We start from the raw sequence: 22,575 nt of genomic DNA on the forward strand, positions 1-22,575 counted from the left end.
TTTGGACTTGTAAACTTATTTTGCAGCTCAAACACTACCACGCTGTATGAGCACATTCGCAATTTACCTGATTCGTATAACTATAACTAGGCGAACGCGATAAAACGGTGGTGACCTTTTTCAGTTGCATTCAACGGTTTTCACTAAATAGCGGTACGGAAACGGCAGCCGTTCGGCGTTAAAAGATCGACAAGCGGTATTACTGGCAAACATCGCCGTCCGATTGTTTTAACCATTATGAGTACGAGGACATTTGGGTGCTGTGAACATACCCTTCACGATTAGGGTGCGATGAACACCCGGGAACTAACTTTACGGAAAATTTTATTTTGACAAAAATGTTATATCCAAGTATTTTCAACGTCTGTTTCGACAAATTACGGTCCACAAAAAATTATCGTATCTTCAACCTTATTTTAAAAGATCATAGTGCTTCACAATTTTAAGTCACAGAACAGAAATTCCAGAACAGAAATTCCCTCCTGACATGACTTGACTGCTGCGTCCATAGCAGCATTATAACAAGCTCTGGCGACTAGATCCATAGCTGATATTTGTGGACAGTTGGATTTAGTACACGTAGCAAATCAGAAAAATTCGTAAAAAATAGAAAAACAAACATCACTACAACAAACCTAAAACAACAAGATACTGGAAATAAACAAATATATGCGCGTACTCGTACTCGTACTGGATGCTGTGTGTTTTAAACTTGGATTTATTTTAAAATTCCGTGTGATGCCAGTAGCGTTGCGAGCTGCAGAGCAGTCGGGTGTTCATTGCACCCTAATCGTGAAGGGTATGTTCACAGCACCCAAATGTCCTCGTAGCGCAGTTAATGTTGCGCTGCCCACACAGCAAGTGTCATGTTAGCGCCAGCGCTGCTTCCACACAACCACTACCATGTGTGGAAGGCGAGCAACTTTAGTGCAGGGAAAAGTGAAACCAGTTAGTGGCAGTCTGGACACTAGACGACTCTTTAAAATCAGAATACATGTAGCAGCGGCAATTTTGTCAATAAAAAGAGACTGTCTCCAAATGCACACCTGTCATTCAAAATCAAGTTGGTTACGTTAGCAGCGCTGACGCTAACATGATATTGGCTTGGTGGGCAGCGAAACATTAACTCCGCTACTCATGATGGTAAAGGTAATACGCAATCGGACGGCGTTGTTTGCAACATTATCGCGTGTTGATCTTTTAACGCCGAACGGCTGCCATTTCCATACCGTTAGGTTATAGGTTTTCATAACGTATAATGCACCGTATTGCCCGTGTGCTGCGAGCAGGGTTGTGAATATGGCAGCTAGATTGCCGTCCACCTGCACTTTTTCAATTTTTGAAATCTAAACTTGCTTTGCCTGTGAAATTTTCCTTGCCATTCAATCTGAATTTGTCGTGGGCCTGATGCTGTTCACTCTTAGCCTGAAACCCTGACCAGAAACTGTGAGCGCGTCGAAATGAGAGTTTGGTTTTATAATTTCCGGCATTTTTACTATTGAGAGACGACACGTAACCGGTATCAAAAGAGGTTTCGGGACGCTCATATTTCTAGAGTGGACATCATGTACGAAGAGAATTTTGCTATGGTACGATTACTCAACAGCAGAGGTGGCTGCACAGTGCACACAGTGGCCGCGCCTACAGATACCGTTGGCGAAGCCACCTCGAGAGGTGCAGTTGCTGTATCGTAAGCATGCTCACTTCGATTTGGAGAGCCACCCTTATTGTATAGTAACGGACTAAACTTATCCTTGTGCACAGGAGCGTGTTCTACTTCTAGGGTTTTGGGGCACTTCTTAGAAGCATTGTTAACGTACGAACACCAAGTTTTTTTCGCAACTTGGTGGAATTCTGGTACCGTAACCCCAATTTTCTTTAAAGAAACCGGGATTTCTGCAGGGTCAAGCTACGCTTTTCCCTGAGCGTGTTAAAGAGTGTTAAATTGCCCTGAACCTGAGCCAGATTTCTACGTCTGCGACTCTAACCGCGGAAGCGGCTTTCAGTGGCAGTTCTTGACTGTATCAAAGCCATTGCAGTATATAATAAAACAGCAAAATTAATATTCTTGTGGGCTGTCTTTTAAAGAACCCCTGGAGTGATAAGTAGTGACTAGCAAGTTAGTTACAAACATTACAAGCTAAGCATGGATAAATATTAGATTACGACCAGCGGTTAATTAATTAATGTGAACTTTCATATGCACTGTAATGCAACTTTTTAATGCAAGGTGTTTTTGTAAATATTAATTATTGTAATTTTTTGGATAAATTTTAATTACTGTATTGTATTACGACTCAGAATAATTATTGTAGGTTGGATAGTTACGAGTTATATAAGCACTATTACAAGCTGAGCACGGATGAATATTGGCTTACGACTATTACAGTGACCAAGTGAAATACTGAAAAACGTAAACTGGGCGGCTATAGGTAAAATGTACCTTTCGACTTCCCGGCATGCCGCATATCTCATCAAAATTTAAAAAGATACTGTACCAAATAATGAATTGATTGCAATAATGCAGATTTACCGTCATTTAACCTCACGAAACGCGGAGACGAAGCTAGAGCTGTTTCTTGTGCAAGTGCATTATAACGTGCTCGTGGTAACAGACCAGCCCACGTTAGCTCTAGCCTCTACTGCATCCATGGCAACAAGCTTCTAAGTGACCTCTGGGCTAAGGATTTTTAAAACTGCAAAAGGTCATTAGTCTCACAACACCCACCGCCCCGAGAGGATTCTATAACATTTCAAAGCAGGAAAATTGGTTTAATAGAAGCTGAAATAACCCGGGACAATGAGGAGAGGCCGATCATCAGCAAGAGATGTTTAATATTCATATAATAATAATTACGGTTTCTCCATGACATACAGAGTAGTGTGTTGTTATTCCATCAGAGTGAAACAGTTGTACTTTAGGTTCTATTGCTGCACAGTGTCACATCTTAAAATTGTTCTGTAATAAAGTGGATTTTGTTTCGAGATTATAGTGTGTGACTGCGTGCAAAGTTATAAACGTTCTTTATCTCGAAGGACCCAGAGAATTCCTCCAACTTAATGAACACTTCAATATTTTAATTTCTTTGCTGGTTCATTTAAACGAGATCGCCTATAACTTACAGAGCACTTAAAGGTTTTCAGCGAGAATGACTATTTCGGGAAACTGCTGCTTCGATCTGGTTTCACTTTGTGCGGGGTGGCCCTATTAAATGGCGGTCTGTTTTGCCAGAATGCGCTAGGTCCGTCCGGTGCCTGACTGACATCGTTTGAGCTTCATTCGAAAGAACAATGTTTACAGCATATGAAAGTTTAATTAAATCATCATTATGCCAAGGTTTCAATTTTTTTATGAATTGTTTTGGAAAAATAGATGGGAATTGGGATTGATGGTTGGAAGCAAAAACTTGAATTTACCTATTTCTAAACAAAAAAAATGCTGCTGTTCAGTTAACGTAAGAACATCAATGTCGATCGTGTTACCATATCTGGTAGAGGGATTTTTTTATTTTAGGGAACTGCAAAATATTTCTTTAAGTTTTTTCTGATGTTAATATACAGGAGTGCTACGCCAAGTTCGGGCAGTTTTTCTTAAAACTTACTATAGGTCACCCAACAAAATGACAGTTATTCAGTTTTTGTATGATCACCGCATGTGTTAAGCATCTTTTCCACTACGGGTGGTCGGACTGATGGCGTGGTCTGAATTACAGCTGGATTTAAACTAGACCAGACTCGCATAAAAATTCGGCTCGACCCATGAATCGTGGTACCCTTCCTTCCGTTACAATTTGTTTAATAATTCCGCTAATGCTATTGTCCAAAACTGATAATTGTGGGCTGTTTGCCATTCAAAGTTCTTGGAAAATACGTCTAATATCGATCTTTTTCGTACAAAGGATTCGAGACCTTCGCAGTATTACTCGTACTACCGGCGTTGTGAAAATGAAGGGCGGTGCCCTTTTTTTGTTCGCCGGGCAACCACGAAATGTCGGATGAATGCGCTTCAGGTAAAATCTCGTTTGCCAAGCGTGGAACAATAATTTTAGCTTTTTCTTTCACAAAAAAAGCCAGTGTTAAGCACCTCCAGCACCAATCACGCCAATGTTTTCCGCTAACCAAAATCATAAAGCTTTTGGGTCGCTCAACAGTTTATAAAAAAGTCCATGAGAAAAAATTCTTGGGAAATTTTCTAGAAGGGCAAGTATAAGCGCTCTGAAAGTGACATTTACCCCATCCGCATGTCAGCCGGTTGGCTCCTTGAGGTCACATTAAAAATTTCAAATTTTATCGGTTTTGGATTGTCAATAAAAAGTTGTACTGGAAAAGTGCGAAACGAAACTTAAAACGACGTTCATAAATGTTTGTGAATTTAATTTATGCAAGTGCCCAAACTTGGCGTAGCACCCATGTATATGTGCACACAAAAGAATCAAATTTTTGTAAAAAACGATCCGGCATCCGGCCTTTGTTGAGTCAGCGGGTGTCTGTGTAAATGTATTTTAAAAAGGCGTACTTTAGAATCCCTTTATCGTGCTACGGGTGACATAATTAGGGGTTTTAGCAACTTAGCATTCATGTACTGTAATGTTATACAGTATGTTCACTTTGCTCTTGTACAAGTACCTCTGATCCCAGTATGAGCTGAAACACTTGACAAGTAAACAGAGAAATACATACTTACTAATACAGTAAGTTTTAATACGTCCTTACCATTAGAAACATAATAATGTAAGTAATAACATAACATAATAATTATGGCATCGATGATAGTTTTGTGTGACCACTTGGCATAAGAAGATAAAGTTCTAGAAAAGGTCAGCAATCCGACATTCATCGCTGCTCCAAGAGGTTTCTGTAATACTTCAAAGTACTGCAGACAGACTGTAAATACGGGTTTTTACTTCAGTCTGTCTGTCAGTCTTATCTTCAAATACTGTATATGAACTATTTAAAGCGGCTGACGGTTGCTTTATCAAGCACTCCCTGTACTTTCGGCGTACGTACGTATAGTACAATTCGGCATAAGGACACATTTCAGCACGCGGCAAAACACATTTCAGCACGCGGCGATTTTAGCGTAAAATCCAAGTTCGAAAATACTTGAAAAATCTTAAAACCTAAGCATTCTACATGTGAGAAATCTAATAGACCAGCGCAGAATAAGAACGCTGAAAATCTTAAGAAAAGCATTAAAACACAAAAAACATAAGAAAAATGGCTCAACGACATTTCGTCGACTAACATTGCGTCGATCGACACAATGTTGGCCGCAATCCGTCGACCGTTATAAAGCTAACGACTCAGAAAAAAAATATTTAAAAAAAAATTAAAATAATAAAGAAACCGTAATAAAATAATTATAAAGAAGAGAAAATGTAAGAAAGTTTTCTCGAAAACATAAGAAAACGTGTTCTGAGTCGTATGGTTTTGAATCTGCTGATGCCCTAAAACGTTCTTGTTGAATTTTACTGTACATATTGTACATTGGTTGTTATTGTAAGTCTGCTGCCTCGAATTGGGCCTTGCCCAGAATGTGTGCGGACGTTAAACCATTAAACCATCAACCAGGGATACTGGTTTGTAACGGCTTGCAGTTACTGCATGTTAGAAGGTGAACTGGCTGAACGTTTATCCGGCTACTAGTGGACCCCGCGCAAACTGAGGGATTAAATGAGCGTAATGCAAAAAGTACAAACTCGCGAAATGCGAATACAAAATTAGTTTCCAACTGGCAGATTCCGCGCGAATCGCGAAGAAAAAATCGGCTAGAAGAAAACTGCGGTAATAAATTCAGAAACACCGATATGCAAATCCAATGACAATGTCACTGCTTGCTGTACAATAGTATACAGCATCTGTTGTTTTCGAATTTCTCTTACAACTGTTAGCAAGGTATACCTGCAGAACGATGCTACATACATATTTCCCAAATCTGTGTACAGAATGTAAAAAAGCCTTACCGAAAAATCGGAGACAGCTTCATTTCCAGGGTTTTATAAATTATGGAAATTAAAACAATTTTGTGTTACAGAAGTTTAGGCATCCAGCAACTTTTTTTCTAGCAAAAAAAGACCGGAAACACGGTCCTTAGCGTTATTGGCATCCTGATGCTTTCAAAAGTGAAAATTAGCTCGGAGGATGATCAAGTTACGGAAATTTTCCATGCTTGGAATTTAAAAATACAGATTGTACTCCCACAGAAGGGAATCGAAAGGTCGAAAAAAGCTTAGTACCACTTAAATATAAACACATAACGTCTCTCGCTGGAGACAGCTTTTATGCAGAAATCAAAATGTCTCGCTTGCTGCTTCGCGAGCTCCGCTCGCGCCGCAGCTTGGCGTCGCCTGCGGCTCCGCCTTCGGTTGACAACCCGTGAAAAAATTATTTAACACTATGAAGTCGTAACATGACTTTTACCTTCTTCACTATTGTTTATTGTTTATTGAAACGGTAGGCAGGTAACCCCCATCACTGATACTAAAAATAAACAAAAATGAAACGATTTCAGAAATATTGGACACTAACGGAGTAACGGTAGATGATTGTGACATGATCTGGGTCTGTACAGTAAAATTGTACATACAAACCGTTTTCGTCCCAACAGCTAGTAAAATACGGCAGCAGTATTACTCCTATTCACCTATAGACAGTTAATTTATTGGTTGGCAGACCATTTTTTGTAAACGTTCTCTGTATGGAAAAGTGTCAGAAAAAGGTAGCAATACAGCCATACTTTATCTACAAAACCAGTTGACCCCGCGCAACGCGTGGAATAATTCATGCGAAGGATAAATCATAACCCGGTGCATAAATTAAACTCATAACTACAGATACAGGTAGTATAGTATAGGTTTTATGTGCAAACCGCAAAATTCTATAATGTACCGAAGTCGACAGTTGACAACAATATCTATTGGAAAATTTGCCTATTTTCGTCAAGCACACAAATTTCCGTCAAGTGCAGGATTAGGGTACGAGTACAGTACATCGCTTACTCACAGCGTTACACAGTGAGTAGCGAGTGCATGTAGTTACTAAAAATCGAACGCAGTAACAAAAACAGTGGTGGGCGAAATAAACGGTGGCCAAAATGATAGGGAGCCATAAATACAGATTCTGTAGTGTGCAAAGACATCGAATTTGAATTGCACAATGGACTTGTTATGAGAGTTCCGTACGTTTTCACTGTTAACGGGTTAACTGAAATCATGTCCCTTCATTTTGTCCACCACTCATTTCGTCCACCACTCATTTCGTCCACCACTCATTTCGTCCACCATTAATTTTGTTCACCGTACATTTTGTCCACCATACGGTTCGATTCACCCTACCGCACCTACTTCGGTAGGTTCGACGCAACCGCCAACACTGTACTGAAAACGACTGCAGTGCTTTAGGTTTTCTTAGGTTTCCGCAACTTATTCATTGGTTTTTTTAGGAAACATTGTTTCCTAAAAAAACGAGACGAGACCCCCATCGACCATGTACTGTTTTTTTAAGTCAAATCCGACCACGTATTAATAATCAGCGAATTTTTCTGATCTAGAAACCATTTTTTAAAATTTTTTCCGGAAGGGAAAATTTCTGACTGCCGGTCCCCCAGGTACCCCACCGATTCTGTGGGCGGCAGCAACTGAGTCGAAGACGAAAAATTTGTTTCCGCGTTCTAAATGTTGTTTCTAGGTAAATTAATAGCGCTGAGCTTGAATTTTGTGTTTAAAAAATTATTTGAGCCACGTGGAGGATGTTTGGACCGATGTGGCAATAATCGTGTGAAGTGCGGGAGCGTTACGTAGCCAGCAATCTAGAGACTGTATCATCTTCCATAAACCGCAGATATTTTTTTAAATATCATATTCGAGCTCAGCGTTATTAATTCACCTAGAAATGACATTTAGAACGCGGAAAAAAATTTTTCGTCTTCAGCTCAATTGCTACCGCCCACAGAATCGGTGGGGTACCTGGGGGACCGGCAGTCAGAATTTTTCCTTCCGAAAAAAATTTTAAAAAATGGTTTCTAGATCAGAAAAATTCGCTGATTATTAATACGTCGTCTGATTTGACTTAAAAAAATAGTACATGGTCGATGGGGGTCTCGTGTAGCCCCTGAGAAACAATAATTACAACATTATGCAACATTATTACAGCACCAAACATTATGCTGAAGACAATTACAATGCTCTAGGTTTTCGTAGGATTTCTTGGGTTTCTTAGGTAATTCTTATGTAATTGTAGATTTCTTATGTAATAATTTTCTTCGGTTTTAATGGTTTTTTTCGGTTTAAACGGTTCTCTGCTGTTTAATTGCGTAAATAATTAGTGGACAAAGTGAGTGGTGGACAAAATGAATGGTGGACGAAATAATAGGAAGCCACTGAAATGACTGCAGAACGACTACGCAAGTTGCCTGATTTAGTAGACTACACCCATCGTCAATCTTCATGGCAACCGTGCGAAATGGACAACCCATTTGACAAGGCTTCGAGTCAAATCTGATGTTAAGTACGATTATCCTACAGTTAATAGCAGGAACTTCCTACTAGTAAGCTGTGCACTGAGTACGTAGCAGTGAGTACGCTCTTTACTTGTCTACGTACTAGCTATAGTTTTTAATTTAGTTTAAGTTTTCAAATTAATTATTGCTACTTACCTAGGCACTTTTCATCCTGCAAATTCAATTTATTTCCATTTTTTTTCAAAAGGAAAGCTTACTACCGTGGCATACTTTATATAATTTTACCTGTAAAAGACAAAAGAGCATGCCCGGTGTCCGAACAAAAAATTAATGAGTACATTGTACTATACAGTGTTAACGCGCTCGCCTGCACAAAATCGCCGCTTGTTTTATGGTTTGTTTCTCGTGCAAAACTTATTGACTACTGAAAAAATGGGCCGTGCTCGTTAACTATGGTATCAAATGAAATTTTGCGAAAATTTATTAAAATTTTATTTTGGTAGACAAAAATCTGTTAATGCAGGACGTGAACCACCCCGCGTAGGTGAATGCGCATCACTATTATTAATTTTTAGAATAGCTGTAATAATCCCAGTTGAAATATTGTACGTTTTTTATTTCTTCAATTTTCGAAAACTTAGAAACTGAAGAAGGTTTGTTTAAGAAACCCCCGGCCCCCAAGGGGCCATTCACATTCCAGGGAAGGTAAAAAAAAACAACTTATAAAATAAATTACTATAACTTAACTTATAGAAATATACGCATAAACAGACTGCAGGTGCAAAACGGTATCAAATCTAGTTAAACGGTAGCTATTCAGACCTGATGTAATTAATACAACCATTGTTGCGCGTGTAAAATTCACACCAGCCGTATATATGTATTAATTCTCTCCTCCTGTGAAGATTCTGATCTCTTCCTGTGATGTTTCTCGGGCTCTTAATGAAGTTACTTGGGGGGAATGCTAAATGAACCCCAAGTAATGTGGGTACGTCGTTTCCTCGTTCAAGGGCTGATGTTGTCTGAATCGTAGAACTTTGTTTCTGCCCCTTTACTTTTACTTGCAGCCTCTTTATGCCGTTCCTGTGTTCGGGGTGTGGAAAGGAACTGCGTGGTTGGGGAACACACAGGAATGTCTGCCCTAAAACGCTGTCTTCCACGCTGGTGCCAGTCCCACACAGTTCCTCCTCTCCCTCCTCCCAGACTGCCAGTATTTCGTCACAATCTTCCGCAGATACCCTCATAAATGTATTGAAGAGAGCCAGGAGATCTGATAAGATTAATAAAGGAATCCCGCGAGCAGCCCGTCCACAAGCAGCTGAAACTTTTGCACGAACTGTGGAGCAGTGCGTGAAGGAACCCACCGTTGCAAACTGGACCTCTTTGCTGCTTTTTGCCTCCCAGTGTTTCTCGATAGAAGGAGACGCTGCATCTAAGAAGAAGGAAACTCTCACCGGGCGCTTTCTTACAGACTATAAAGAAATTCTTACAGACTATAAAGAGTGGCAGAAAAGTGCACTGAGTTTAAAATTCAGACATAACAGAAGTTTTCTTTAAATTTATAGTTTCGATTTTTTTGTATATTATATACTTTTGGTTATTCTTTTGTTGCTTAGAGTTGCTTTTTTAACTTTATTGGAGCGAAAAATTTTGAGTTATTCTCAAATACGAAAAGGTCCTAATAAGGTTGGGTTTTTAGGTTTAGTTCAACCTTTTGTAGATGGAATTAAATTATTTTCTAAGATAGAAGTATTTTTAATTATAGGAAATAAGCTTTTTTTTTTTTTTTCTCCTAGTTTTAGTTTTTTAGTGAGACTTTTAATTTGACTAAGAATTTTTTCTTATAGTGGTTTTTCAGATTTAAAATATAGATTATTATTTTTTCTATCTTGTGTAGGTGTTAGAGTTTATGGTTTAATTTTTTCAGGTTGGGGGTCTAATTCTAAATATTCTGTTTTAGGTTCATTACGGGCAGTTGCTCAAACGGTTTCTTACGAGTTGAATTTAACTTTTCTTATTTTTTTGGTTGGATTTTTTGTTATAAGTTTTAGGGTTTCATTTGGGGTATGAAACTCAATAATTTTTGTTTTATTTAATATTTTAGTTTGTTTTTTTTTTGTTATTTGTGTAGTAGAAACTAATCGAGCTCCTTTTGATTTAGCTGAAGGGGAGTCTGAGTTAGTTTCCGGCTTTAATACAGAGTATGGAGGTCTTAAGTTCGCTTTAATTTTTTTAGCTGAATATGGTTCTATCTTATGAATAAGATTTTTTTTTTCTTTTCTTTTTTTTTCTTTTTGATTATTTTCTTTTTTTGTACTTATTTTTATTTTTTTTCGTTCTTCTTTTCCTCGGTTTCGTTATGATTTTCTTATAGATCTTAATTGAAAGATTATTTTATTTGTTTTATTTTTTTTTTATTTTTTTTTTTTATTTTTAACTTAAAATCGTAAGTAATTTGTATTACTTTTTTTATGTTTTCAAGACATCAGAGACGATTTATAATAAAAAAGCCGTAATAAACCATAAAAAATAAAACATTGTTATAAGTTGTCTTGTTATCAGGTAAGGATCTTCTACAGGTTTTATTCCTAATCAGGTTAGAAGAATAAAGTTAGATCTTAGAAACCAAAAAGATATTTTAAATATAAGAGATCTTTTTTGTTTTGTGTTTATTTTTTTAAAAGATAGGGGTGCCAAAATAAGGATAGATAAAAGAAGAGCTAAAACTCCTCCTAATTTATTAGGAATTGAACGTAAAATTGCATAAGCAAATAAAAAATATCATTCTGGTTGAATATGAATGGGGGTATAGAGAGGGTTGGCAGGGATAAAATTTTCTGGGTCTATTAAAATATAAGGATAAAGTAGTGAAATTAAAATAAATACAAAAATAAAAATAGAAATTCTTAAAATATCTTTTCTTGAAAAATATGGATAAAATGGAATTTTATCAGATGCTATTTGAATTCCTATGGGGTTAGAAGATTTTTGTTCATGCAAAAAAACTAGATGAAAGATTACTGTTAAAACTAGTATAAATGGAAACAAAAAGTGAAATCTAAAAAAACGAGTTAGAGTTGAATTGTTTACTGAAAATCCTCCTCATACCCATTCCACTAAAAGTATTCCTATATATGGGACTGCAAATAAAAGATTGGTAATAACTGTAGCTCCTCAGTATGATATTTGGCCTCAAGGAAGAACGTAACCTAAGAATCCTGTTAATATAGATTATAAAAAATTACTATTCCTATAATTCAAGTTATTGTTAATATAAATGAATGGAAATATAGTCCGCGTCCGATATGTAAAAATATAACAAAAGAATAGGAGGCTCCATTAGCGTGAATAAGACGAATAAATCATCCGTAATTTACATCTCGTATAATGTGGTCAATACATGAAAAGGCTAAGGAAATATCAGAAGAATAATGTATAGCTAAGAAAACACCTCTCAAGATTTGAATAGTTAAACAAGTTCCAAGTATTGAACCAAAGTTTCAAAATGTGTAATATTAGAAGGAGCTGGTAAATCAATTAAAGAAGCATTTAAAGTTTTTAGAATTGGGGTGGTTTAATTTTCTCATTAGTTTAGTTCTTGTTTTAGTGGAGTTTTTATATTTCTTCTGATTAACACTGACAAACATATAGCAACTAATAAATAAATTAACAAAAGGCTAAATAATCTTGACGTATTGTTTATGGTCACGGTTAAAATGTTTATATAATTTATTAAAGGTATTTTAAAAAAGGGAAGCATTATTAGTATAAAAAAAAAAGTTGTTAGAGCTATAGCAGTTTTTGTATAGGAGTTCATAACTTCGTTTGGAATTACAGAGGATAAGTAAACAAAGATAATAATAAGACCTCCTAAATAAATTAAAAATAAGATAAAAGTAACTCAACTTTCTGGTTGTAAAGTTACTGTTATTATTATTGATAATATTGCTTGGATAATTAAGAAAATTACTATTAATATAGGGTGATTTCTAAAGCAAAAAAAGATAGAGCATAAATAGATGGAAGAAATATTAAGATTATGAATAAAGCTTATTACTTCTTTTGTGTCTATGATTTACAAAATCATTATTTTTATAAACTAAATAAGCTATTTTTAAAGATAGTTTATGAATAAAATATAAACTTTGGATGTTTGAGAATTAAATCTTTAAAACTTATATGGTTTATGGACATAATTTATCTATGTGGTGGTTTAGTTTTTATTTCTTTGTTTTTGAAAAGGTTTCATTTAATCTCTTTTTTAATTTCTTTGGAGTTTTTTAGTTTATTGTTATATTGTATTTTATTATTTAGGTTTCTTAATTATATAGATTTTTTTTGTAGTAGTAATGGCTTGTGAGTCTGTTGTAGGATTAATAATTTTTGTGTTTTTCACTCGTTATTTTAGAAAAGATTATATAGAAGAAGTTGGATTATTAAAATTTTAGTTTTTTCCTTTTTTTTTTTTTTTCTCTAAAGTAATTAGGTTAGAGATTATTTTCATTTTTTTTTTATGGAGTTTGTTAATAAAATGTTTAAATGGAGGTTTTTTTATAATTTTTTTTATTGATCAGTTGAGTTGGTTATTATCTTCTTTAACTTTATGAAGGGCTATAACTATTTTTTTTGTTATAATAAAGTATAAAAATATTCTTTGAAATTTTTTGAAATTTAAATTGTTAAATAGGTTATTACTTTTTTTTTTATTGGTTTCTTTTTTTATATTTAATTTTTTTTTTTTGAACTTTCTTTAATCCCTCTTTTTATCATTATTCTTATATGGGGTTATCAGGTTGAGCGTGTTCAAGCTTCTTTTTATCTTTTTTTTTATACAATAGCAGGTTCTATTCCTTTATTAGTAGTTTTTATTTTATTTATAGGTTTTTTTAGGAAAAGTCTTTTATGAGGTTTATTTTTATTTTCTAAGTTAGAAAATTGATTTTTTTTTTTTTTCCTTATTATATTTATTTTTGGATTTTTTATTAAATTTCCTATCTATTGCTTTCATTTATGGTTACCAAAGGCTCACGTTGAGGCACCAGTAAGTGGATCAATAATTTTAGCAGCTATTTTGCTGAAATTAGGGGGTTACGGAGTTTTACGAGGTTTAATTTTATGATTATTTTTTTGTTCTTTTTTTGTTTTTATTATTACTTTTTGTTTATGGGGATCATTTTTGAGTGCCATTATTTGTGTTTCTCAAGCAGATATAAAATCTTTAGTTGCTTATTCTTCAGTGAGACATATAGGAATTGGGGCTGTTCTTCTTTTTTTGTTAACAGGTTCTTCTTTTAAGTCCTTTCTCTTAATTTTAATTTCTCATGGGTTTTGTTCTTCAGCTTTGTTTTTTAATGTTGGTTTTCATTATGAGCGGAGAAGGTCTCGAAATATTTTTTTAAATCGTGGTTTTAATTTTTTTTTATTTTTTTCTTTTTTTTGATTTGTTTTTCCAATTGCTAACTTTAGTGCTCCACCATTTTTAAGTTTATTAGGAGAGGTTGTTTTATTTATAAGTCTTTCTGAATACTTTTTTTTAATAATATTATTGGGAATTATTAGGTTTTATGTAGCTTATTATTGTATTTTTCTTTTTAGATCAGTAACTCATGGTTTTATTTTTAAAAATTTTTCTTTCTTTATAGAGGCTGATTTGGTATTTTTAGTTTTTTTTTTTCACTTATTTCCTCTCTTAGGATTAATATTGAAAGTTATTATTTTCTATTTATTTAGTTTAAGATAAAATTTGGAAATGTGGTTTCCAAGATTTAATTAATAAATAATTCTATGAATTCCTGCTATTTTAGTCTTTTTTTTATTAAGTTTTTTTTTTTTTGATCTTCAAGAATTCTTAATTGAGTTTTATATCTTAGATTTTTTTTCTATAAATTTTTCTTTAGTTTTTTTATTCGATTTTTTTTCTCTTATTTTTTGTTTTATCGTAAGAATTATTTCTTTTAGAGTTTTTTTATTTAGGAAGTTTTATATGGATGAAGAAAAAACTCAATTGGGGTTTTCTTTTTTACTTTTTTCCTTTGTTGGTTCTATATATTTGTTAATTTTTAGCCCAAATCTTTTAATAATGTTATTTGGATGAGATGGATTAGGAATTACTTCTTATCTTTTAGTTATTTATTACGCTAGTTCTAGAAGGTCGATAGCGTAATTGGCTCATCGATAGCGTAATCCACACAATTGTTTCTCTGAACTTTTGTCTTTGTCTTTTCCCGGATACGTTGCTGCTGAAGGATGTTGCGCGCAGCGTTCCAGTCCAAACGATATTCGTCTGCCAAGTTTGCTTCGACGAAACTGATAGGAAATTCAATCCCACGATTCGATGCTGCACAAGCATTCGTATTTTCAGGTTTCAAATGCTGCAGCAAATCATTATCCGGAACGATTCCAAAAATGTCGATGTACGCTTTTTTCAGAGGATCAGGTTGGAACAGAACTGCTGTCGTGCACGCTGTTGCATGAACGTTCTTGCGACGGAATTCACCACGCCCGACAATGCTTTCCGCCATTTGCCGTTCTTGGTGGAAAAATAATCGTTTCAGGTCACGCACAGTTTCCAGATCAGTCAGCGTTCGCTTTGGCTTTAATTCCAGCTTTTTTCGCACCATAGAATTGGCTGTTTCGGTCGCGTTATTCTGACACAGCCTATCTCCGAATCCAGCTGGCTCGCGTGCTTCTAGTATGAGCTTATGGATGTACTTGCTTTGCACGTCTGAATCAAAGTATCGGTCGGTAAATCCTGGGTGCCGCGCTTCCCAGACTTCCCTCAGAGCGGCAAGTTGTTCGTGAAATTCGCGGGTGGACGCAGCATCGACGAGGCCTTTAATAAAGGTATTCTGGGTCGGCCGCACAACGCCGAAGATATCGTTAACGGTCTGTTGCAGGTCGTCTTCGGCACAGTAAGAAAACTCGTTTGCGAGTAGCCTCTTCAAGTTTTCCTTAACATGCAGCACACACAGCAGGTGCATTGCTTGGGATATGATGTCCCTAAAGCATAATCATGAATTATTGTTCGATAATTCATTATTGTCCAATAATCCGTATATACTGTTGTCTTAATTTAAGCGATCACACCGTTCACATCTTTTTACACCACTTTTGCTCTGTGCTGACCCTGCTCAACCGTTGCGCACCTATTTTACTCCTGTTAATTCTGTTTAGTGGCATGGGGTAGGGTTGGGATAAGGAGAAAGCCGAAAGGGGCTCGATGAACACTCACGCTATGCGCAAAGTGCGCTTTTGTTTTTGCATATACACCATGATGACAGGAGCATTGTGAGACACGTTTACAATAAATTCGGCGAAGTGTCTCGGGGCAACGGTTTTCATTGGAACTGCTATACTTTTAATTGGGATTGTTACTTGGAAATGGAATTTCAACAGTATAATATAGAAATACGAGTATTGTGAAAATCCGAGTTAAGTAATTTATGTACCATGGCGAGCTTCGCTCAATAAAAATCACTCAAATAAAGAATTTGTCCCAATTAACATGAGATGGGACTGTACACAAAACACTCATAGCATTGCCACGCATTATTTCCAAGCTTAAACGTTGAAACAAAAAACAGGTAGAACGAATCTCGCCGGTCCTCATAAACAGTTTCTTACCAATCTCCTTTAACAAGACAATTGTTTCCTCACAAAAAGTTCCAAATGTCTCGCATGCAACTGGGACAAAATAACAGCGATCCGTAAGAGACTTATACTTCCCCATCTTCTCAGTGAAAGCCCGTTCGGCAGCAGCGCCAGCGCACTTTGAGGTCGCGTCGATGTACGAATCTGCCATCGTGTCTCTACAGGTCACGTCCCATACTAAAGGCTGTCCGCGATACCATTTCCAGCGCGTAGCTCCATCCGGACGCTTACCATTTTCGCGCACAAAGCCAATAGGCTCCGGGTACGATTCAATGCCGGCATTGCATAGCGCTCGCAATATAATGTCGTTAATTCCGTTATGACGTTCCCTTCTTCCGATGCACTTTTTACAGGCAAGCCCATGGTATCCATTTTCGGCTACGTCTTTTCCACATCTAGCACATGAATGACATTCTACGATCTTAGCGCCTAGCCACAGACCAACAGAAATACGGAAGGTTTGGTCGTCCAAGAAATTGCCGAATACTTTCGCGGGAAGAGCGCTCAGCCAGGCCCCAGCGTACTTAGTGCTGATTGCTCTCAAGCGTGCTTCCTCCCGTTTATTGTCACCAATGTTATGCCACAACGAGTCGACGTCCTTTTGCACAACAGCATTATCCCATACACATTGATGAACGGGGGCCATATCTAGAGGTAACTCTTCACATGCGGACTCCAGTTTCCAAAATTCACACGCGTCGTTGACTAATTGCTCGCTACTGCCTTCAAAGATCTGGGATGTAAGCTGGCGAGTTGCAAACATGGAAGCCAAAAAGGCTGAAGGAGCCAATGCTTTTGCTCGTCGCACACCCAAACCGCCTTTGGCGACAGGGAGCATAGCCTGTGTGTATGCACGTCCGTCCAATTTGGTATTCGTTATGACTTCCAGAGCTTCTTTAACGTGTCTGTCGAAATCATCCAGCAGCTCCGGTACTTTCCAACACGGGCTACAACGCAGCGTATACATGAGCTTCGGGATGGACAAACAGTTCCGCAGGAGGTAGAATCCATGATGGGAGTTCAGTAATTGCAAGCGTTCTATAAAAATTTTCAACGAAGCAATTTTCTGTCGCAGTAAATGACTTATCGTTTCATCAGTTAAAGGTGCACCAAGAAACGTTACCGTTTCAGGCTGCAAAACAATCGCACCGGGTGCAATTGAATGCAGCCTGTTCCTGGCCACCTCGCGTTCTTCAGCACTTCCACCAATAAGCAGCATTTCACACTTCGCGGGGTTCAATTCGAGTCCAGCGGCGCTGCTGGCGGCGATAATCGAGGTCAAATCGTCGGCCACTTCTTCCATCGTACCTCCCAGAGCACCGTCATCCAGGAAAAACACTTTCAGCTTCGAGGACAAATGAATGCAGAACAGAAGTGAAACTAAGCAATAAAGCAGTGGTCCCAAAGGATCGCCCTGTTGGATCCCCGTGGCGGATGTCAAATCCTCATCGCTGCCACTGCATGAAAGAACGAACGGCGCTCCATACGCACTCAATACGAAAGAATAATATTCGGGAAAGTGCTCTAGAACAGACTGCAAAATAACATCCCGACGGACAGTGTTAAACGCATTTCTATAATCGATTTTGAAAAGAACTCGTAGACCGTCGTGCTCCTCGCAAATAAAACTTCTGGCAGCGTGTACCGCTGCTTCAGCTCCGCCACGTGTACCGCAACCAACTTGAGTGGGAGTGAACAATTCATTCGCTTTCTTCGCACACCGTTTGGCTATAATCTTGGCCGCCAGTCTTCGCAACACATTGCCCACAGCGATCGGCCGAACACCGCCATCTGTCTTTGACAGGGCGATCAGGTTTGCACCGAACAGAATAGGACGCACTTCCTCTGGTAATTTGCCAGCCACGATGAAATTCATGAGCTTACATAGTGCAGAGCAAAGCGAGGATTCGACAGCATCCTTACAATTCAGCAAGTCTTTGAGGTGTTGCGGACGGAGACCATCTAATCCACCAGCTGATCCACTTGGGAAGCTGAAAACGGCACTGATAACTTCAGCAGCCGTGATGGGGGTGAAAGTAGGTATGTCATTGTCTGATGGAACAGGTAAACTGGCATCCGTAGGTGCATCGGGATGCTTCAGGCGGAGGACCGATAACACTTTGGCATCAATATTCAGCACACTTTCTTCAGAAACTAATCGGGCTACCGCTTTATGTACGGAGCATTCGTTGATGTAAGAATCCACCATGCGGCGTAAACGCTCTGCATCATCTGTCGCACGGTGTCCGCCGCGGGCATTCGTGGCAGGGGTACCACTAGGAGAGGACCGAACTCCACTTTCGAAATCCCGTAGCTGTCGTCGAAACAAGAGGTCGCGTGGAAAGGATTGTGACCTGGACGACGGAAATATGTGAAGTTGATTGCCGATGTGACCGCTTTATGACAAAAGGCATCTGCTGTCATTCGATTGCAGTTGCCGCTTTTGCGGATAGCCTGCCGAATTATTTGGAGAAATTCCATAGCAGAAGGAAACTTTATCGCAAAATAGTCCCCACTTCAAAAGAAAGCGGACGCAAACCAAAAGGACACGGCGTAAAGTAATCGATCGAAAAGCAGCTGAAGGTGCAACAGTCCGCAAAGGACGAGAAGAAGTACCATCTGCGATTGCTGGCTTAAGCGGCTTAGCGTATGCATCGGGCGCGGAACAGCAAACCACGTCCCAACAGAAAGGTAAATGCGCATACATTTATCTATAATTTATAGATAAATACTCGTAATTACGCTTGAGCGAACTAACTTATTAACAGGCTAACAGCTAACCGTGGAGGGTTAGTTGTAACTTTAGCATTGAATAGGGAAGGTGCGTTGATGACTGCTTGCACGTTCCTCGAATAAACGCAAAGGTAGTAGACACTTTTCTAGTTCTACAGTAATTTGTCATACCTATGTAAATCCCCTCACAAACACTTACACAGTATATAACAAGTTATCAAAATGGCACACGGTCGCGCTGCAGTTACAAACGTAAAAGTTACAATGTAGGATAAAATACGAGTTTATCGGCAAGCCGGCAGACGCGCCGTGATTCGAGGTGTTATTGAAAAAATCAACAAACAGCGGCAGCAGGAGCACATCCTATACGGCCTATACGCACAAATCGATCGCCACCAGCCAAAATCCCTCAAAGCTAAATGTCCCAAACCGAAGTGTCCCAACGACCGAATGTCCCGCGGCAAAATGTGTTCGCGGTCAGAAGTCGCGCGTAGAGTTTGAGTGCGGCGGGTGCAGTTCTATCCGTATCAGCATGTACGTGCAGCGTTGTCGTACAGAACACGAGTAAATAATCACTAATATCCCAAACAAAACGGAGCCAGTAACTCGGTGTTTATACAGGCATAAAGCGTTAAAGGTCAGTCGGCACCGCACGTACGAACCAAGTCCCACAATTTTTATCAACGAAGCCCGTTCAGCGTGGAGATAGCCGTTCCCTGGCTTCGTACAACGCCGTCCCCGTCAACGTGGTCAGCTTGGTGACATCCAGATCAGAGAGGTTCAACATGGTCCACGGGTGATCGCGGTAGTGGGTGGACGGGCGCGGATCGGAACCCTGATAGTAGCACAAGGTCTGCAAGTAGACGTTATCCGACAGTCAATACACAGTTCAAGGTTCATACATATTCGGGATTTAACTGGAGAAGTGCGTTCTACTGCTTTTTCAAACAGTGTCGTAGTCTAGTTGTCGTTAAATGGGGTGACCCAGTACTAACAACATGTTAGCGCGAATCGTACACGAATTCCGTACGTTCTTTTGATTTGATTGGTGGCATTGAGTGTGCGTGCGTGGAAACCGTTGTTCGCGTAACATGCAGTTCGGCGGTTATGCGTGAAATAAGATTCCAAAAAGTGTACATACACGCAACATTACACCAAGTCTCACTGTGAACCGAATTTTGACCAATTTTGTGCGACACTATTACCGTACGTAAATATGAAGACTGTTTCCACATCGTAGTTAAATTTCCTGGCAAAACGAAGTTCACACAGATTATACTATTTATGAAAACGACTTCTCTCATTAAATTTAAACGTAAATATCAATAAATTTTTATGAAAACGCATCTACGCACTTGAGGGTTGTTGAAATGAGAACACCGTACCGTCAGAATGAGCTCTTCCATCCCGTCGTCTTCGTTCATGGCATACTGCGCCAACCAGCCATCAATCCACTCCACCAACGCCTCGCGATTCACGGGCTTATCGAGAACGAGACCCCTTTCAAAGAGATCCCACATCCGAATCTCGGTCTGCTCATACGACGGCATGGTGAAGACATGCTGCGTTACAACGGCTTCCAGGTGGATATCGTAGATGCGGCAGTTCTTCATGATCACCTGGCCACATTTCGAGCATCCCATGACCAGACTAGTTATGTCCCCCATCAGATGGGGAAACGTCAAACCAAGGTTCAAGCTGAATTCACACTGGTGAAACACGACCGCCCTCAGGCGGCTGCCGTCGATGATATGGTCGATGAGGCTGATGAGGTGGTTGGGCTCATTGTGAGAGCCCAGGTTCGCCAGCACCACCACCGCCGTGGCGCGAGTGAGACGCTTGAGTAAGCAAGCAGTTACCAAGTAATCGTCGGCATAGTAGGGTAGAACGCCGTACTCCGCATTTCCGGATACGCGTACATCGGGAAAGTATCCGTCCGTGATGAGGAGAGTGTTCCACAAGGCGCACACTCGGCGACAGCGAACGCGGCGGATGGAGTCCAGCGAGCGGAAGACCTCCAGCAGCAGCACCGGCGGTAACGGGATGCCATCACCATCTCCCGGTGGAGCGGTTATGCTGGCAGCCGCTTCATGTTCGCTTCTGGATGGGCTTGGCCGGGTCCCGTTCAGCTGTGAGCAGGTGTACACCTCTTCCTACAGCAAGCTCATCCGTACAAGTGAAACAGCGTAACCGTCATTAAACGAAACCGTCATTATCGAACTGGCAACTCCCCCCGTTATAAGTAGTAACCACCAACATATGGTCAACTAACATTAAATATTGTTTAAGTATAACATTATCAAGTATTACTTGCTAATCATGCAATTTATTTCTCAATGTGCACAAGGCGAGCTTCACTCAGCCAAAATAAAATGAAGAATTTGTCCCAATTAACACGGGAAGGGACTGTGCACAAAACACTCATAGCATTACCACGCATAATCAGAATATAATCTCTAAACTTAAACGCTGAATTAATTTGCTGTTATTTTGTTTGATTATTAAATTAGGTATATTTGATATTAAAAATGCGCTGCATCGTAGAACCATCCGCCTACGGCAACTTCTTCCATTTTATGTTTTTTTGGAATATGGATATAAATCATATAACCCATGTCTGTGCCACTCATGCGTATTGCCTTCCATTCCAAAGATTTTAGAAGCTCACCAGATCCTTAGATTTTAGTGGACGGGCATCCTGACGCTGCAGATATTGCAGCGTCCGCTTCGGCACAGAGAGGGAGACACACACGATGTTGAATCCTCGCGCCAGCTTCTTTTGGAAGATCTCCCTTACTAACTGCGATCCATCGGCGGCGCAGGCATCAGGCAGCCGCGCACACCGGACCACGAAGTCCTTCTCCATCACGCGACACCCTTCCCGATCCCCGTCCGCGGGCGGTGGGCGCACCTGGCCGCGGGGTACCAGCTCCTGGATGGCATCGAGCAGCGGCACTTGCACGCATTCAAATGACTTATTGAGGTAGTCTGCCAGGCCGACAATCGTCCCATGATACCAGATCCAGGCACCATCGGGCGGATGGTGCAATAACACTTGTACGGCCGTCGCGGGCGGGAGCGTGTCGTCGCTGATGATGCTGCTGCTGCTGCTGGGGAAGCGGAAGATGCGCCCGTACTTGATCAACTGTGCGCGCTGTCCAGCGCAATGGAAATCAATAATCAGGCCGTCCTTGGCGACGTTGACGACGTGCCCGTGCTGAAGGAGCCCGTCGACGAGGACGTCCACGGCGTTCCACGCGTTTATCGGGTGCTTATCGTCTCGGTACAGATGCATTATGCGTCCCGACGACAGGCCGGTTGGTTTTGCAGCAGTGTGGTGGCAAACGATGTATTTACAATTTGGAATGGTTCCTTGTTTTTATTCCTAGTCTCTTAAATTCATATACAAGTAAAGCAGTGAAAGTCTTTTTTGTTAGGAAAATCAAAAGAAAGGAAGTGGAATTTTCGAAAGCTGTCAAGATATAACTGGCTATCACGCTGCCACACTGAGCGGTTGCGACTACGACAAGCACCGGAGGTCGCCAAATTTCCTGCGTTTGAACTGCTCAGCTTGCTGGTTTTCATAAAACATGGATCACGTTACGGAAGACAGAAAAGTGATTTTCACAGGAATACAAGTCAAAACGAAAACGAAGAAAATCGAGCTTAGGAGCTGTGCCTCTTGAAGCGACCGGATACGCTTCCCAGGCAGAACAAAACTCCTTGTGTGGAAA

General features: G+C 39.4%; 2 protein-coding genes across 2 annotated transcripts; both read right to left on the reverse strand.

Annotated features, from left to right (window-relative positions):
- Positions 1 to 15,511: 15,511 nt before the first annotated feature.
- On the reverse strand, positions 15,512 to 18,570 carry LOC129587422 (uncharacterized). Its single transcript, XM_055481159.1, has one exon. It carries the CDS (start codon positions 18,315 to 18,317, stop codon positions 15,936 to 15,938), a length of 2,382 nt encoding a protein of 793 aa, XP_055337134.1. The 5' UTR covers positions 18,318 to 18,570; the 3' UTR covers positions 15,512 to 15,935.
- Positions 18,571 to 18,906: 336 nt separating this feature from the next.
- Positions 18,907 to 22,301, reverse strand: LOC129587588 (uncharacterized). Its single transcript, XM_055481397.1, has 3 exons — positions 21,510 to 22,301; positions 20,227 to 20,994; positions 18,907 to 19,694 (listed from the first exon to the last, which is right to left on the reverse strand). The coding sequence occupies exons 1-3, from the start codon at positions 22,134 to 22,136 to the stop codon at positions 19,536 to 19,538; spliced, it is 1,554 nt and encodes a 517-aa protein (XP_055337372.1). The 5' UTR covers positions 22,137 to 22,301; the 3' UTR covers positions 18,907 to 19,535.
- Between the last annotated feature and the right edge of the window lie 274 nt (positions 22,302 to 22,575).

Source organism: Paramacrobiotus metropolitanus, unplaced genomic scaffold, assembly GCF_019649055.1.
Source record: "Paramacrobiotus metropolitanus isolate TYO unplaced genomic scaffold, Prichtersi_v1.0 Parri_scaffold0000025, whole genome shotgun sequence".
Classification (NCBI taxonomy): domain Eukaryota; kingdom Metazoa; phylum Tardigrada; class Eutardigrada; order Parachela; family Macrobiotidae; genus Paramacrobiotus; species Paramacrobiotus metropolitanus.

Excerpts from the sequence above, each read along its gene's own strand:
- LOC129587422 (XM_055481159.1), bottom strand. The coding sequence starts at position 18,317 with ATGGTGGATTCTTACATCAACGAATGCTCCGTACATAAAGCGGTAGCC.
- LOC129587588 (XM_055481397.1), bottom strand. The coding sequence starts at position 22,136 with ATGCATCTGTACCGAGACGATAAGCACCCGATAAACGCGTGGAACGCC. Across the intron at positions 20,995-21,509 it reads CACTAAAATCTAAGGATCTG|GAAGAGGTGTACACCTGCTC; the intron begins GTGAGCTTCTAA and ends AGCTTGCTGTAG. Across the intron at positions 19,695-20,226 it reads TGGAAGAGCTCATTCTGACG|ACCTTGTGCTACTATCAGGG; the intron begins GTACGGTGTTCT and ends GTCTACTTGCAG.